Raw genomic sequence first — 16,748 nt, 5'->3', positions numbered from 1 at the left:
GAACTGTACTATCAATGTTGATGTGAACCAAATATAAGGATGTCATATGTGGTATCGTAGCTTGCAGCTATGGTAAAATTAGCTGAACATATATAAAGTGTTCTTTTATAGTACTACTAACCCTGCCCCTGTACATTTAAACTCATTTCTTACCTCTAAATCAAAGTAATAAGCCTCCATTTTCCAGATCTTGTTTTATAAATAGGAACCAAAATCTCCTAAGCTGGTCCAACCCAGAGAGGTATTATTTGTATAAGAGCCAGAAATGTCATTAACAGCAAGGATAACCAGCTGTTGATTCAATGTATTCTAAATTATTATTAACTTTAGGTTTCTTGTGCACAGATCTACAGCAATATATACTTATTGGCAGTTTTATACAGGACTGCCTTGTTTAATTTCTTTATGGTTCAGATAAACACAGTTAACTAACTTGTGATCACCTTGAAAAGGTGTTATGTGCTGTAATATCCAATACCATGATCAGAATTAGTGCAGTAATAAAAGTAAGTGTGATTACATTAGAGTTGCTGTAAGGCACTCATACTGGCATTTCCAGAAACAAAGGAATGCACTATCTGTGATAAGTTCATAACCATTTCACTTGTAATGCTACACAGTTTGTTTTATGGACCATGACTTAAGTGGCTGAATGTACAGTAAGTCTACAAATAGTAACTTCTCACTTCATAAAAATGTAATTATACAATATTTTCTATTGAAACTAGCGATTTTGTACTTATTTAAAGATAAACTGTTAGTACTCCTATATATATCAGTTCAAAATACATGATAAAACTGCCTATCTATGACTGAAACATTACATGTTCAATGTTTTATAGTTACGCTCCAAATAATAAACATTTCTATCTATTGTATGGCTACTGTTCTATTTTGTAATCAAAGTTTAGGTTTTCATTTTAGTTTTATATTTATTTAATTAGATATTAAGAGAGAACTGCAAGTTTATATCTGATATCATTATAAGTTTTTGTAAGCTAACAGATATGCACTCTCTTGGCCCTTAAGACCAGCCATTTTTGCAAATTCTTCAATTAACATTAATATAAAATTGGAAGACGTAATTTGTAATTGTTCTTAATACCACATAACATGAGGATCAACTAAAGTACCACACTTCTAAAAAACATTTCCATTGTAAGGCTGTCAACACTATCAAACATGATGAATGTATGTACAAAGAATTTTTAATTAATAAATACATGTGTGTTTTAATAGACATTTATAATGGTATAGCAATCATATTTCATTTGGTATATTAACATTCTAAGATTACTAAATACAATAAAAGTGGAAAATTATTGATATATTATATACTGCTCTTCAGTTTTTAAAACAAATCTGGTTCATGCTGTCAATGGAGACTTTTGATGAAGTTCCACACATTTGTAAGTTCATTGGTTACACGGTTTACTTTCATTTCTAAAACTGGGAAACTTTCTCTTATATCATAGGTTAACTCATTAAGACCCTAAAAAGTAAAACAGACACCGAGAAATTCTTAATAGTAGAACAATTAAGAAATAAGTTTCTTACGAATTATAACAAAGATGAACATTTACTTAGTTATAGATGCAATACTGACAATTCAACCACACTTGATGACCAACTGCATATGCATTGAATAAACTTACTAAATATTATGCACATAAATGTTAATTTAGAGATTCAACAAAAGTGTTATACATTATCTTAGATAAACCTTAAGTCTTGATTGTTTGGAGAAACTTGTTACAGTTCAGTATATGTTATACATTATCTTAGATAAACCTTAAGTGTTGATTGTTTGGAGAAACAGTTGTTACAGTTCAGTATATGTTATACATTATCTTAGATAAACCTTAAGTGTTGATTGTTTGGAGAAACAGCTGTTATAGTTCAGTATATGTTATACATTACCTTAGATAAACCTTAAGTGTTGATTGTTTGGAGAAACAGTTGTTACAGTTCAGTATATGTTATACATTATCTTAGATAAACCTTAAGTGTTGATTGTTTGGAGAAACAGTTGTTACAGTTCAGTATATGTTATACATTATCTTAGATAAACCTTAAGTCTTGATTGTTTGGAGAAACAGTTGTTACAGTTCAGTACATGTTATACGTTACCTTAGATAAACCTTAAGTGTTGATTGTTTTGAGAAACAGTTGTTACAGTTCAGTACATGTTATACATTACCTTAGATTAACCTTAAGTGTTGATTGTATCTATAAACTGTTGTTACAATTCAGTATATGTTAAACGCGATCTTAGAAATACCTGACTTCAAGTGGTACAGTGAGTCAACTAGTTATAATTAGTAAAGACAGTGTTATGATATATACAGAAGTAGTGTTAGCCTGTTACCTTAAGTATGCTGTTTCTCTCTAATCGGAGTTTGGAGATATCTTTTTGATAGTCTGAATTCATGTTGTGAACACGAACCTCTAACATATTGAAGGATGCACTAATAGTCCAGAAACTCCTTCTCAACCTCAATGGAACATCTTCTCTTTTCTCCTTTGCTTTTTTGTACCACTTGAATCGAATATCAGACTTCAGGTCCATCCCAAATGAAACACACCTGAAAATAAAAAAGTTTTACTAGTAGGGTTCATTCAGTTTAATTGAATCTCAGACTTCAGATCCATCTCAACTGAAACACACTGGTGTATAGACATAATAGTTTGTATGCAGAAGTAAGGAATATGGAGGCAGCTGAATAAATAACATATGTATAGATATAACAGTTCATATCTGGTGATAAGGAATGTAGAGACAGACAGTTTATACCTAGTAGTAAGGAATACAGAGGCAGCTGAATAAATAACACGTATAGATATAATAGTTCATATCTGGTAATAAGGAATGTGGAGACAGACAGTTTATACCTAGTAGTAAGGAATGTGGAGACAGCTGAATAAATTACATGTGTATATATTAGATATTGTATATCTAGTAGAAGGAATGACTAAATCATATGTGTGTATATTTAAACATTCATAACAGTTTATACTCAGTTGTAAGAAATCTGGAGACAGATAACTAAATTGCATGCATATATATATATATATATATATAGTGACATTAAATAATTTATATCTAAATGAAGTTAAACCTTAACTGTTATCCTTTTATATAACTGGAGAAAAGAAAATATAGTTCCATGTTTATAATAATTTTATATTTTTCAATAAACAAGTTTTTAAACAAGTGCTCCAATGGGAGCCAACTATTCAACTTGTGTAGCAAATTTATATTTATATTACTATGAAAATACATTTATTGAAAACTATTCAAATCCTGATATTTTTACTCTAACTTATAGGTATATTGATGATTAATTACCATAAATAATTCTGAAATGTATAATGTTATTGACACCATTTATCCAACAGAATTAGAAATTGAAAATACTTCAATTTCTAATATAGATGCACATTATTTAGATTTAGAAGACAATGTAATTGATAGAACGGATATCAATTCAAATATTTTTGATAAAAGAAAAAATTTTGATTTTGCAATTTATGGTTTATTCTCCTTACATATCAATGTGCCATACCCATCTGTTGTCAACATTATAATTTCACAGTTATTCAGATATTATAAAATTTGTAATAAATTTCAATATTTAATATTTTATTAATAATGTTGATATACTGATATAAAAATCAAGATGTAGTGGATTTAATAAAGAAATTTTGACAAAATTATTAAATTATTCTGTAATAAATACCAAGAAAGTAAAATCAAAGAAATTCTATTAAAAATTATTAAAACATTTTATTTAAAAATAAGGTCATCTAAGAACTTGGCACTACTTTATATGGATGTACACTGTAAGCCTCATATAAAAGCACAACAGTCACAGTAAACTATCACTTTGCTGATGTCGTGTTAATTAATGCCTCTACCATACTGGGGGCAGGAATGCTAACTTCAAGAGGTAAGTTTTATCTTACTTACCTCCAAATAATAGTACCTTATTTTCATTTTTATTTATTTTTTCTCATTCTTTTATTTATTTTTTCATCTTTTTCTTGTTCTAACTTGGGAGAGCAGTCACCTTCTCACAACTGTCTGCACGCAGTGAAGGGTGATATAGATGTGGGACATTGTGAGCTTCAGCACCTACATCTCACTCTTTTAATTTCTAATTTTCTTATGTGAAACTAGTGAATTGTAAGTTAAGACTGATAGATAGTGTATCCCCACCATAATGTTGGTCATACTTCTTCAGTCACCTCCAAAACCTAGGATACATTTTATATCCCATGTTGTAGCTTGTACCCTAGAATTATTTTTTAAAAAAATGTGCAGCATATTTAAAAAAATGTTTTTTTTTTAAATTTCCTGTTAATGTGTTTTGGTTTATAGTTTGAATATTTTATGGTTATAATTATATATATATATATTGTTGTTTTAACTCAAAAAACAAACAAATTAAACAAAAACGTTGCATCAATTGAAAATATCCCAGGGTACATGCTACAATGTGAGATTATGAAACACATCCTAGGTTTCGGAAGTGACTGCAGAAGTAGGACTCACATAACCGTGGGGATATACTGTCTGTCAGTCTTAATGTCCATTCACCAGTCTTGTATAAGAAATAAAGAATAGCAATAGATATAGAATTAGAAATAGAAATTAGGACAGTAAGATGTGGTTGCTCAAACCCACAATGTCCCATATCTACATAACCTTTCACTGCCTCAAACAGTTGTAGGAAGGTGACTGTTCTCCCAAGTAAAGCATTAAATGAAATAAAAAAAAAAAAGATATATGGTACTGCCATCTGGAGGTAAGTAAGATAAAACTTACCTTTTGATTTTAGCATTCAACTTTCAATATGGTAGCAAGGCACTAATTAAGAGCATAGTAAACAAAATATACTAGCATGAAATGTCTTATCTAGATGTCCAAACTGGTATAGCTCCCAACCACCATCCATTCATTCATCAAGTCTACTGTGACTATCATACTCTAAACAAGCCTATATATATATATATCCACATAAAGTAGTGCCAAGTAGTTAAATCACTTTATTTTTAACTATAAATAGTTATTAGAAATTTTAAGTAAAATTTCTCTAATTTTTATTTCTTCATATTTATTTAATACATTCTTATATTTGTCACAGAATAGTTTAATAATTTTATTTAAAGTTTCTTTATTAAATCCATTAATTATTAATTTTTCTATCAGTATTTCAACATCACTGAGAAAATATTATAATTTATTACAAAGTTTACAATATCTAAATAATTGTTAAGTTATAATGTTTATAATAGAAGGATATGGTACATTACTATTAAAAGTTATAATGTTTATAACAGAAGGGTATGATACATTACTATTAAAAGAGGGTAAACCAGAAAGGTAAAATATTTCCTTTTATCAAAATTATTTACAATGATATCCTTATCAATTATTTTAATTTTTATATCTAAGAAACATATTTATGTATTAGATGTTGAAGTATTTTCAAATACTAATTCTGCTGGATAAATAGTGTTACTACCATAACTTACAGATGTATAAATGATCTAATCAGTATAAATAATGTTATATGGAGACAGATAACTAAATCACATATATAATATATATATCAATAATATATACTACTCAGTAGTAAGGAATATGGATACAGATACCTAAGTCACATGTATATATATATAATAGTTTATATTCAGAAGTAAAGAATGTAAAGACAGATAACTATGTCACATGTATATATACATATATAACATAAATATAATAGTTTATATTTAGAAGTAAAGAATGTAAAGACAGATAACTATGTCACATGTGTGTGTATATATATATATATAATAGTTTACACTTAATGGTTAGTAATGTAAGAACAGATAACTAAGTCACATATTTTTTTTATAACATATATATAATAGTTTACACTCAGTATTAATGAATGTAAAGATAGATAACTAAGTCACATTTATATATAATATATATAAGAGTTTATTCCTAGTATCAAGTAATGTAAAGACAGATAACTAAGTGGCATGTGTGTATATATAATAATATATATAATAGTTTATTTGCAGTAGTTAGGAATGTAGAGACAGATAACTTAGTCACAGGTATATATATATATATATATATCAGTTTATTCCTAGTGCTATGGTGTCAATAAATGTCTTTCATATATCAGTATTCATCTTCTTATTTGACTGCCATAAGTATAGCAACTATTAGTTTCAATAAACCTAGTGTTATTAATACTTGTCTTAGATGTATAACTATTCATGTGCATAGTTCATAGAAAGAAAACGTTAGTGACAAAGCACCTTAATTTTCTGAATTACGCTTACAGTAATATGAAAGACGAACTCACCATAATGCCAGACATGAAGTAAGGTAAAATTCCACATCTGGGTGATGGGTGAAGTGGGTTTGTTTGTAAGGCTCCTGTGCAAAACTTCTACACTCATACAGATATTCACCAGAAACTTTAAATGCTGGTGAGGACAAGATAATTACCTTTAGCAAATAAAAATATATCTATCTCAAGTACAATAGTACGTAACCAGGTCTTAAACCTTCATGCTGTGATGTGATTGTCTTCATATCAAAGGAGAGTTAAAGTGTACACTCTGTAGCATGGTTCTGGGCTAAAATTCTGTCATTGTGTTTACATCTATATGATCTAAAGTTTAAAATTTTTTTGGATAGACAATATAATTTTAAAGGGGAGAAGCCTGCCTTACTAATCTTTTGACATTCAAGGATGTGGATTTTCAAAAAGCATTTGACAAAGTGCCACATAAGAGGATTTTTAACAACTGAATTCTACAAATGTGGGAGATAAGTTGGTCCACTGGATAGAAAAGTGGCTTGATGTAAGAAAGTGCAGGACTGTTATAAACAGAGTTCAATGAAACTGGATTAATGTCTTATGTGATGTACCTCATGTTTTAGGATGTATGCATTTTTCTCATTTAATTTAATGACAGATATGAAGGAATGGTCAATCAGTTACTTAAATTTGTGTCTAATATTAGATTATTGTGATGTTATGTAGGGGAAGTCAAGGTTTTTCAAATGGGTTTAGGTAATTTAGTAAGTTGGGCATATGTATTTTAACTGCAGTAAGTAATGTGTGTGGGTTATAATGATTAGAGTTATAAGTAACATTTCAACAGAACTAAGCATAACAATGTTAAAGGACAAAAATGGACATTCATGTATATATATTAGTTAATTAGTGTAAAACTTTAAGTCATCCAAGCAGTGTCCTACTGCTAGTGGTAGGATAAATATGATTTTACTTTAGTAGACAGGAGCCCCAGATGGACCAAGAGATTCTTAACTTTTATATATTTATCTGTGTTAAAGGATATTATTGAATTCCAATTTGCATTTATTAGGTTTCTGGAAACTTAAAATCTCTTTCATTGTCAACTGTGCTATGTTTTCATACATAAAGTTTTAGAACACCTTTGTGCTCCTTTAGCCTTTGTCTAATCATTTCCTTATGGAACTGGTTATTGGACATAATGCCTTGTTTGTGTGACCAGTTTCACAATGTGGAGTGTATCAGGTACTGGAAAAAAAATTACTAAGTGACTTAAAAACACATAAATTACTTTCTTCAAGCTTTAACATTACTTGATATAAAATATGAATCAATGTGTAATATTCTAAATTATACTAAAAACCATTCTAAAGTGTAAAGAACACTTCAGAAGCATGCTAAGTCATAAATAATAAACATATGGCAACCACCTCAGACAGAACGTCTAAGGTTTCAGCTGCAATATGCTACAGAAAACAATCTACACTTTAAGTAAAGGGAAAATTGTAATCATCACAATAAATCTAACTGTTCAGTAAAATATAGACATTCTGGTGGTGGTGGGTGTTACTGACTGGTTGCCCTCCCTCTTGTGAACATATAATTTGGTGGTGGTGGATGTTACTGACTGATTGCCCTCCCTCTTGTGAACATTTAATTAATAAACATTCTGGTGGTGGTGGATGTTACTGACTGGTTGCTCTTCCTCTTGTGAACATTTAATTAATAAACATTCTGGTGGTGGTGGATGTTACTGACTGGTTGTCCTCTTGTGAACATTTAATTAATAAACTTTCTTGTGTTACTGACTGGTTGTCCTCCCTCTTGTGAACTTTTAATTAATAAATATTCTGTTGGTGGTGAATGTTACTGACTGGTTGCCCTTTCTCTTATGAACACTTAATTAATAAACATTCTGGTGGTGGTGAATGTCACTGACTGGTTGCCCTCTCTCTTGTGAACATTTAATTAATAAACATTCTGGTGGTGGTGGATGTTACTGACTGGTTGTCCTCCCTCTTGTGAACTTTTAATTAATAAACATTCTTTTGGTGGTGAATGTTACTGACTGGTTGTCCTCCATCTTGTGAACACTTAATTAATAAACATTCTGGTGGTGGTGGATGTTGATTAACTAAATACCTAATACAGAATATTCTTATTCCATTCACAAGCCTGAAAATCATAGTCAAGACATATAAATGAATTTTCTTGTTTTAATGCAACCTTATAATTAAAATAATAGATATATATATCTAGCATTTCAGGTATCAAACCATAAAAATATACACTATAATACTTCGATACTATTATAAATTCACCTTTGGTTCTGCAACATGAATTCACTGACCCAAAGTGTAAGATAAATTTTGTAGGGATAATTCATTATTACACCAATCATACTTTCTAAGGGCCATTGACCTAAGCCTACAAATGTTTTTGTTTCATAACAAGCACTGAAATAATAATTAGCTGTTAACATACATAACAACTATTTCACTTAACTTTTACTGACAGAAGTAATCAGATTATTCTTAGTTACTCATCATTAGCCATCCCATAACCTGTGAACATGCAATCCCACAGTTACTTCTTTTTCCTTACACGATAAAACTAATCAGTACCCTCTTCATCAATGTTTACAAAATAATAATAAACATTTCACTAAATAAACAAGTACAATTCTATAACTACTTTTATCCATCCACTTTGTCAACCAATCAGAAAACCTGTTTTTAACTGAACATATCTTCCTGTTAAATGTTTTCTTACTTTCTTCAACGATAACTTCAGCTAAACCTCCATAATATAAGGCAAGTCCTGTATTATTCTCAGTTTCTACTGAACACTCTTTCAACTGTACAAGTGATTCAATAGATCTGACTGGACTAGATAACAAGAAAACCCTAATTAATGTTGATTCAAAACATATGATTGAACTATATAACAAGAAAACCCTAATAAGACCTTCACATAAAATGGAGAGCAATAATAAATTCTCACACTATTTAATGTATCATTAACCAAGCAAATATATTTTCAAATGTCAAATACTGTAAAACATAATTATTTATATGAACATATTGTGATATTTATTAAAAATTCAAAATACAAAAATAAATTTCAGATTTTGAATTGTTTTAATAATATGTGGCTCTCCCCTCTTATTAGTGTAGAAAATATCCACTGACCAAGTCTTATAACATCTTGTTTTTGTCTTAAGAAAGTTGGTACAATAACAGTCTATTCACAAAATAACATAAAAGTCAGTAATTGATTAAAACTGTACTTACTTGCTACCAAACATCACTGCTTGTGATAAGATGGACAAAACTTTAATTATCATATTTAAATCATGAATTTTCTGCAGAACCTTATGTACCTGAAAACCTGAAAAAACAAATTTATGTTACCACAGTGAAACAAAGAAACATTTTAAAACTTTCCATCATACTTGTCACATACGTTGTAACAAGACAAAATAATTGTAAAAAACAAACAAACAGACTAAATGAAAGTAAAAGTGTTACATCAATGCTTAAAAACTATGGCTAGCATACTCTTTCATACAAAGATCTATTATAAACAGATTTATACTGTAAAAATATATGTTGACAACCAGTGACTGTAGATTTTTCTAGACTAATCATGATGTGAAAGTCTGAAACCCAAACATGATAATAGAAAATGTTCACTGTGGTTAACACTTTAAGTTTTACAAAATGTGAGCTGATTTCAATGAAAGTGATTCATTTATGTAAAAGTACATATAACATTTTGTGAAAAATCTGTATGTGATGGAGAAAAATGGATGCTATATTCAGATTCACCATACAGGAATTACTGTAGAGTATATATAAATGTTAAGACAATAACACTATCACAGACCTATGTTATCAGCAGTAGTGTGATATGTTGTATTAATGTCTCCAATATAAAAACTCTCATACAACAATAGACATTATCATCACAGACCTGTGTTATCAGCAGTAATGTGATATGTTGTATTGATGTCTCCAATATAAAAACTCTCATACAACAATAGACATTATCATCACAGACCTGTGTTATCAGCAGTAATGTGATATGTTGTATTAATGTCTCCAATATAAAAACTCTCATACAAAAACAGATATTATTATCAGTGGAATTTCCTTTAAAATGGTTATTTATCCAAGCTTTCTTTTTCTATAAGTACTAGTTTGTATATAACAGAAAGTACAATTGTGATGAAAACTTGTTGTAACAAAGCTTACCAACTCATTCGAAGTAGAACTGGTGAAGTTAAAAATCACGAGATTGTTGAATAACTATAATAATAGTAAGCTCATTTTAAGTTTTCTCTTGCATTTACTTGGAAACATAGTATGAAAACAGTAAACATTTGAAACACAAATATTTACAGCAATTTTTATCTTACTTTTAACAAAGTTGATAAAAACAAATTTATTTATACATCTTAATAAAGTTTTGAAGACTAAATGACTTTAGTTCTTCTCATAAGTTGGAGTAACTATATCCCACACAACAGATTACTACATAATATGATTACTACATAAAATGTAAACATTATCTTTAATAATTAGTAACATTATTCTGAAATAGATTGTAGTTGTTGTTGTTTTGAATTAAGCATAAAGCTACACAATGGGCTATCTGTGCTTTGCCCACCACAGGTATCGAAACCTGGTTTTTAGCACTGTAAGTCCGCAGACATACTGCTGAGCCACTGGGGAGCTCTGAAATAGAAGCTTCCTCCTGGTTCCTTAGTGATAAGCTTCAAGGTTTATAACGTTCAAAAATGTGGTTTTGATATCTATTGTTAGCACTGTAAAGATAGCTCAATAAAAATAAATATTTTCAAACCAACTCACCAATATCTGTAGCACCATTCAACTCATTCTGTGTAAATCTGAGAAACATAACAGCTTGAAGAGTGTGGCTGATGGCTTGAACGTCATTAGCAGGTACACAATCTTTGTTGTTGAACCTCCATGAACATCTGTAATATTATTAAGTGTTTACTTTGTCAAAGAAACTATAATTATTAATAAATAAATGGTTTCCAAGTAGAACATGTTATTGTTTAAAAGTTGAAAATATAAATCTCAAGAAACAAACACACCTATGTGATGTTTCAGATTATTTTAAAAATCAAAAAACAATACATAATAATAATAAAAGATGAAGTGAAGTAAAACCAAGGGAAATTGCTATGATTTAAAGCTGTATTATAATAATGCTTTGGATCTACATTACATCACCATCAATATGCATTAGTAACATTTTCCAGAGAAAACAAGTGTAATTTAAATCTGTTATACAACAAAATAAATGCTTTTCTACAATCTGGTAAACACACTTTTACAGATTGGTACATAATCTTTTTGAGAGTACAACAGCCAGAGTTTTCAGCATGTTAGGAATTGTTGTGTGTGGAATAATGGTAGAAAGAACCAGCTTTTAGCTTCATAAGCTGGGTAAAACAACAAAACAGTTCTATCTTATAAACTCAGAAGTGTCAGAATCTCACTGTTAATTTACATGACCACTATTTCCCTTCTAATAAATAATGTGGCATGTGAAGAAATTTATATACCTTACAAAAACACAACATCTGGTCTGAGAAGTAGAAATTAAGTAAAACTTTCAAATGTTGGACCCTCAGAATTTCATTATCAACTTCTATCCAGAACTTCCTGTTTTACAAATGTTTTGGATAAAGAAGTTGTATATCTTATAAACACAAAGAACCTCTCTTTTGATAATTAGGGAATAAGTGGTCTACCTAACAATTTTAAAAGTGTTATATTTCACAGTTAATTTATACCCGATGAAAACAATGTGCTGGATAAAGAAGTTAATATACTTTTATAAATATAAAATACAAACAGTTTTAAATAGTGAGGCAAAGGGTTGGAGAGCTATTAGCCATTACCATGACTAAGAATTACATTGGAAGTAAAACATATATACAAAATATCAAGTCGTAATTTGCACGGAGTTAAGATTGGTATGACTCTTTAATAAGGTAAAATAATCTGTCCAAATGTTCTCTGTAGATTATTCATAAATGTTTATTACAAGTAGTAAATTACTAATTTTCTCATAGTTTAATCAACCAAACTATTTTACCCACAGTTTCACTGCTGCTGCTTCCACAGTTTTTCTTCTCCTTCTGGGCTCATATGTGTAACATTGAAATATCAAAGTAAAAGCTTCGAGAACCTAATGAAAGACAAAATGAGACATGGTTTTGGAACAGGAAGTTATAAGATGTGAGCTTCTACTTGAGTTTATTATATGTGTGAGGAAAGAATGAGATTCCATATAATATTGATGTAAAACATTAATAAATAACAAGAAAAACTCAACATCATAGAAGAAAAAAGGCAAATGAAGACCTTAAAGCAAAGATAAAATTGCAGTCTTTCAGTAATTACTTCAAATCTGAAGAAACACTTGAAATAAAGTGTGTTGATTTTCTATCCAGTTTTAAACAATGTTAACAAATGTTATTTAATATATATTCAAGACAGGTAGAAGGTACCACTAACAAAGATTTAATATATATTCAAGAAAGGTAGAAGGTACCACTAACAAAGGTTATTAATATATTCAGGATAGGTGGAAAGCACCACTAACAAAGATTATTTAATATATATTCAAGACAGGTAGAAGGTACCACTAACAAAGGTTATTAATATATTCAGGATAGGTGGAAAGTACCACTAACAAAGATTATTTAATATATATTCTAGACAAGTGGAATGTACCACTAACAAAGGTTATTTAATGTGTTCAGGACAAATAGAAGGTAAGAAATAGGAATTGTAAAGGTTAGATATCTGTGGTTAAGATGCTGAATAAAGTGACCTGTTTGAAAGGAGATGATGTTCGTATCATCATATATAGCTTCAGATTGGCAAAATTGATAGCTGACTGGTAATCACCATTCTGCATAGAATACAAACTTGCAACTCCAAGACATCGGCTTTCAAGGTAAACAAATTCAGGTGAGGTTCTAACAAAAGAAGAGCCTTTGATTTTTAAATAAGCTGTAATATTAATAACTTGACTGCACTTATATACTTTTTATTTACTTGACCTCCATAAACTATGAATTCAATTAACTTGTTAAACAGAATTAAACATTTGCATTGATTCTATTGTTTCCCTAGGGTTTTATACAATAAGAATGAGAAAATATTGAAAACAAAAACATGACCCAAAAAGCAACTACATCAACTGGTCCAATTTTTTTTCTATAAATATAACCATCTTTAATGACAAATAAGTTCTAAGCCACTGGTGTAGGCTATTATTTTAAGTGTTACAATGTACAATTTACCTATCAATACTGCTGACAATTACCTTTCCAGAGCCTCTGTTGCATAATATTGGGCATCAGTGTGCTTACTAACTTCTGAAAGGTTGGTACCAAGTAGTCGTATACCTTCCTGTAAATCACACATTCCTTCGTCCATGTTCCCGAGATACAGCTTTGCCTGAGATGATACAAGTATAATAAACAATTCAGGTACAGAATTTAAAACATAGATTTTACTAAAACATCTCCCACCTCCAAAAGTAAAACTGATAACCTACCACAAATGGTTCTTGTCCTCAAAATCCCAGGAAATTAATGCATCTTTATGTATAGTCTTAGTGACTTTTAATGTAGGTGTGTGGTGTATGAGGTACTACATAATGAATCCAGTATAAAACAGACTGAAATATTAACATAAGGTATGTGTGGCTTACACTTTACAAAATTATTTGCTTGGAAGGCATGGTTGCTATGATTTTCTTTGGAATATTTTCAAGCACTAGTTTTGTGGAATTTAGACAAATTTAAATATACACTGACACAATGAAACTATCTGAGGAAAGTTTTGCAAATAGTTGTTGAAGGACTAGTTTTTATATATATAGTTATGACCAACCTTAGATCAGTTAAGCCTACCTTGCTGATATCTCAGACTATTCTTTATCTTTCTTCGTGATTTTTGCTTACCATTTTTATTTACAGACTTATTTTAAACCTAATTATCATTATTGATCACATAATTAGAAACATGTATGGAATGTTTTTAACATAAACAATACTTTCAAACTTTTCATACTAGACACGTACAACAGCGTTTATTGCATAACAATACTACAATTTATATACAACAACTATACACATGGTTTAATTGTGTGATCAATCTCAGACAGGACTAATAAACTCAGTTATCATAATCTCCTATTTACTTTTCACTACAAAGAACAGTGTTTAGCTATTATTTAACATTACTAATACAAAAACAACATTTAACATTATGGATGAAAGACATTTTCTTAGCAGAAGGAAACACGATTTTAACTGAAAGTCTATATTTTCAAATACTGAAAACTGTTTAAGGTGTGGCACACCCCCCACTATAAATACCTATCTGATGTGTAAGCAAGGGCAGAGTATGTTTCATAACGGAACTTGTGACCAAGATAAGCTACGTACAAAACTAAAATTTAAAAATAGTTGTATATCACCTGTGCCAGCAGCCGATAACACTCCACCTTAGCTCTCATTAAGTCGTTTGATGGCTGTTTCATAGCAGGTACAGCTAAACTTTCTTCTTCTTCAATCTCTTTGATAAAATCTATTGCTTCTTTCACTACTAAAGTGGTCTAGACATATTGAAGAACCATATTTAAATCATTACACAAACAGGTATCTAAAGTAAAACTGACCATAAGTTCTGAGTTATGTTAACAGTAGTCTTTCAACCACCTAAAATATCTTTACACAACTTTATCATTTTCATGCCAGCTACTATTATAACAATAATGTGCTGTGACTTCTAACCAGAGTAAGTTATGCACTTTGAATGACACCAAAGAACAACATGGCCATTGATATAGCTAACTAAGTATACTTTTGTTATGTTTCTAATTATGAAGGTTAGAATTCACTATTTCATCAGCTGGGTATCTTGCTATCAATATACTATCAGCCATAATTCCATTAATATCACACTAAGTTTAGCAAGCTTAACAGATTTAACTTAATAATCCTAAGTATCTGTGTTCAGCTAATAATGAAAAGCAATCTTTGTAAGAAACATATAACAGTAAACATTAAATTAAGAAATTCTAATTACATTTAATTTGCTGGATCTCATAACCTATATTATTAGTGAAAGCAAAAATAAATAACATTACATATTACCTTACTTATGCAACATACACACACTGTTTCTTGTCTTCAACTGTCATATTAGAAGTATATTTTAATGGAAATAAAATCACACACCAGTTAATTTTATAGTATTCTTCAGTTGTCTAATTTTAAATTATAAAGTGTAATGTTACCATTTTATATCACCACTGTTATACTCATAATGTACTTTGTTTAAGTATCTAACTTTCTGTCAAACGTAACAATTAGTTTTGATAATTTTCTACCATTTCAACATCAACCACTATAATGGAAAAATTTGTACCCTAACACATACATGCAAATTATTACAACATGACATGAATTATTCCTATGAATCCTATAGCTTAATATATGCCAACCACCATAAAAACTGTAAATATAAAAATACGTTTTCATAATTTATTTGAAACGTTTTCAGGCACATAGGTAGAATGTTTGTAAAGTGGATTCTAATTTGTGAGATCAAAAACCAATACATAATATGCAAAGAACAATCAGTATGCAAAGAACGCTAATCCTACAGGGGTCTGTAGGCATGCTCCCCCCATCAGTAAATTTGTAAGAATGAATATGTGTTACAAGATTAAACCTAGAAGACATTTTGCATTTACCACAAACAATCAGATCAAAGCCCCTGCACTTGTGCAAGTTACATGAAGAGGTACAATATATGAGGCTGTCTTCACCCACTCATCATAATGATTGAAATATATGGTTCCTTGGTGAAGATTTCTTTTCATTTTCTCACTAAAGATACAGGGCCTGACACACTTAACAAACTGTTTCTTTTTGGTTTTCCTTCATTCAACTAGTGACAAATCACATACTACATATGGTATAATCTTCTGTTCGAATAAACAGCAGAGGACATAATTATCTGTTTTGAGTACTAGAATACTATGCTGTTGTTCCTGTTGTGATAATCCCATGAACCTTTCCATTTGGAACTTTATCAGAAGAAATTCTCACTTCATTTCTAGACACAAAAATCAACTTTACAGAGAGGCCTTAAAAGTAACAGTACTATTTATATATGCATCAAATTGTGAGACATGGTTGTCATGCTTATTAGCTTATATGATTACATAAATGTAATTATTCATTAAGTTCTATTTGTACAGTACTGTGCAAAACTGTTACAACAACAGTATTTTTTGTCATTCTTCTACTTTATGTGGTTAATTCTTCCATGTCATTACAGAATGTAACTTTCAACACTA

The 16,748-nt window shown here is 29.8% G+C and overlaps 1 protein-coding gene across 7 annotated transcripts in view; it reads right to left on the bottom strand.

Moving 5' to 3' along the window:
- Positions 1-1,190: 1,190 nt before the first annotated feature.
- LOC143255083 (adenylate cyclase type 10-like) overlaps positions 1,191-16,748 on the bottom strand; it is a 62,347-nt gene continuing 46,789 nt past the window's right edge. For 4 of the 7 annotated variants that reach the window (XM_076510181.1, XM_076510183.1, XM_076510186.1 and 1 more), the window contains 10 exons: positions 14,859-14,996; positions 13,698-13,831; positions 13,200-13,347; positions 12,463-12,551; positions 11,198-11,325; positions 9,617-9,713; positions 9,096-9,211; positions 6,363-6,486; positions 2,369-2,585; positions 1,191-1,492 (listed from right to left, as the gene is read on the bottom strand). In XM_076510181.1, the coding sequence (XP_076366296.1) occupies positions 1,376-1,492; positions 2,369-2,585; positions 6,363-6,486; positions 9,096-9,211; positions 9,617-9,713; positions 11,198-11,325; positions 12,463-12,551; positions 13,200-13,347; positions 13,698-13,831; positions 14,859-14,996 (1,308 nt within the window). In that variant the 3' untranslated portion in view covers positions 1,191-1,375. Of the gene's footprint in view, positions 1,493-2,368; positions 2,586-6,362; positions 6,487-9,095; positions 9,212-9,616; positions 9,714-11,197; positions 11,326-12,462; positions 12,552-13,199; positions 13,348-13,697; positions 13,832-14,858; positions 14,997-16,748 lie in introns of those variants that run through there. The other 3 variants (XM_076510182.1, XR_013030437.1, XR_013030438.1) reach the window with 3 other exon arrangements.

Source organism: Tachypleus tridentatus, chromosome 7, assembly GCF_004210375.1.
Source record: "Tachypleus tridentatus isolate NWPU-2018 chromosome 7, ASM421037v1, whole genome shotgun sequence".
NCBI lineage: Eukaryota > Metazoa > Arthropoda > Merostomata > Xiphosura > Limulidae > Tachypleus > Tachypleus tridentatus.
Note: the sequence above shows the minus strand (reverse complement) of the source record. Positions and strands in the feature narration are given on the sequence as shown.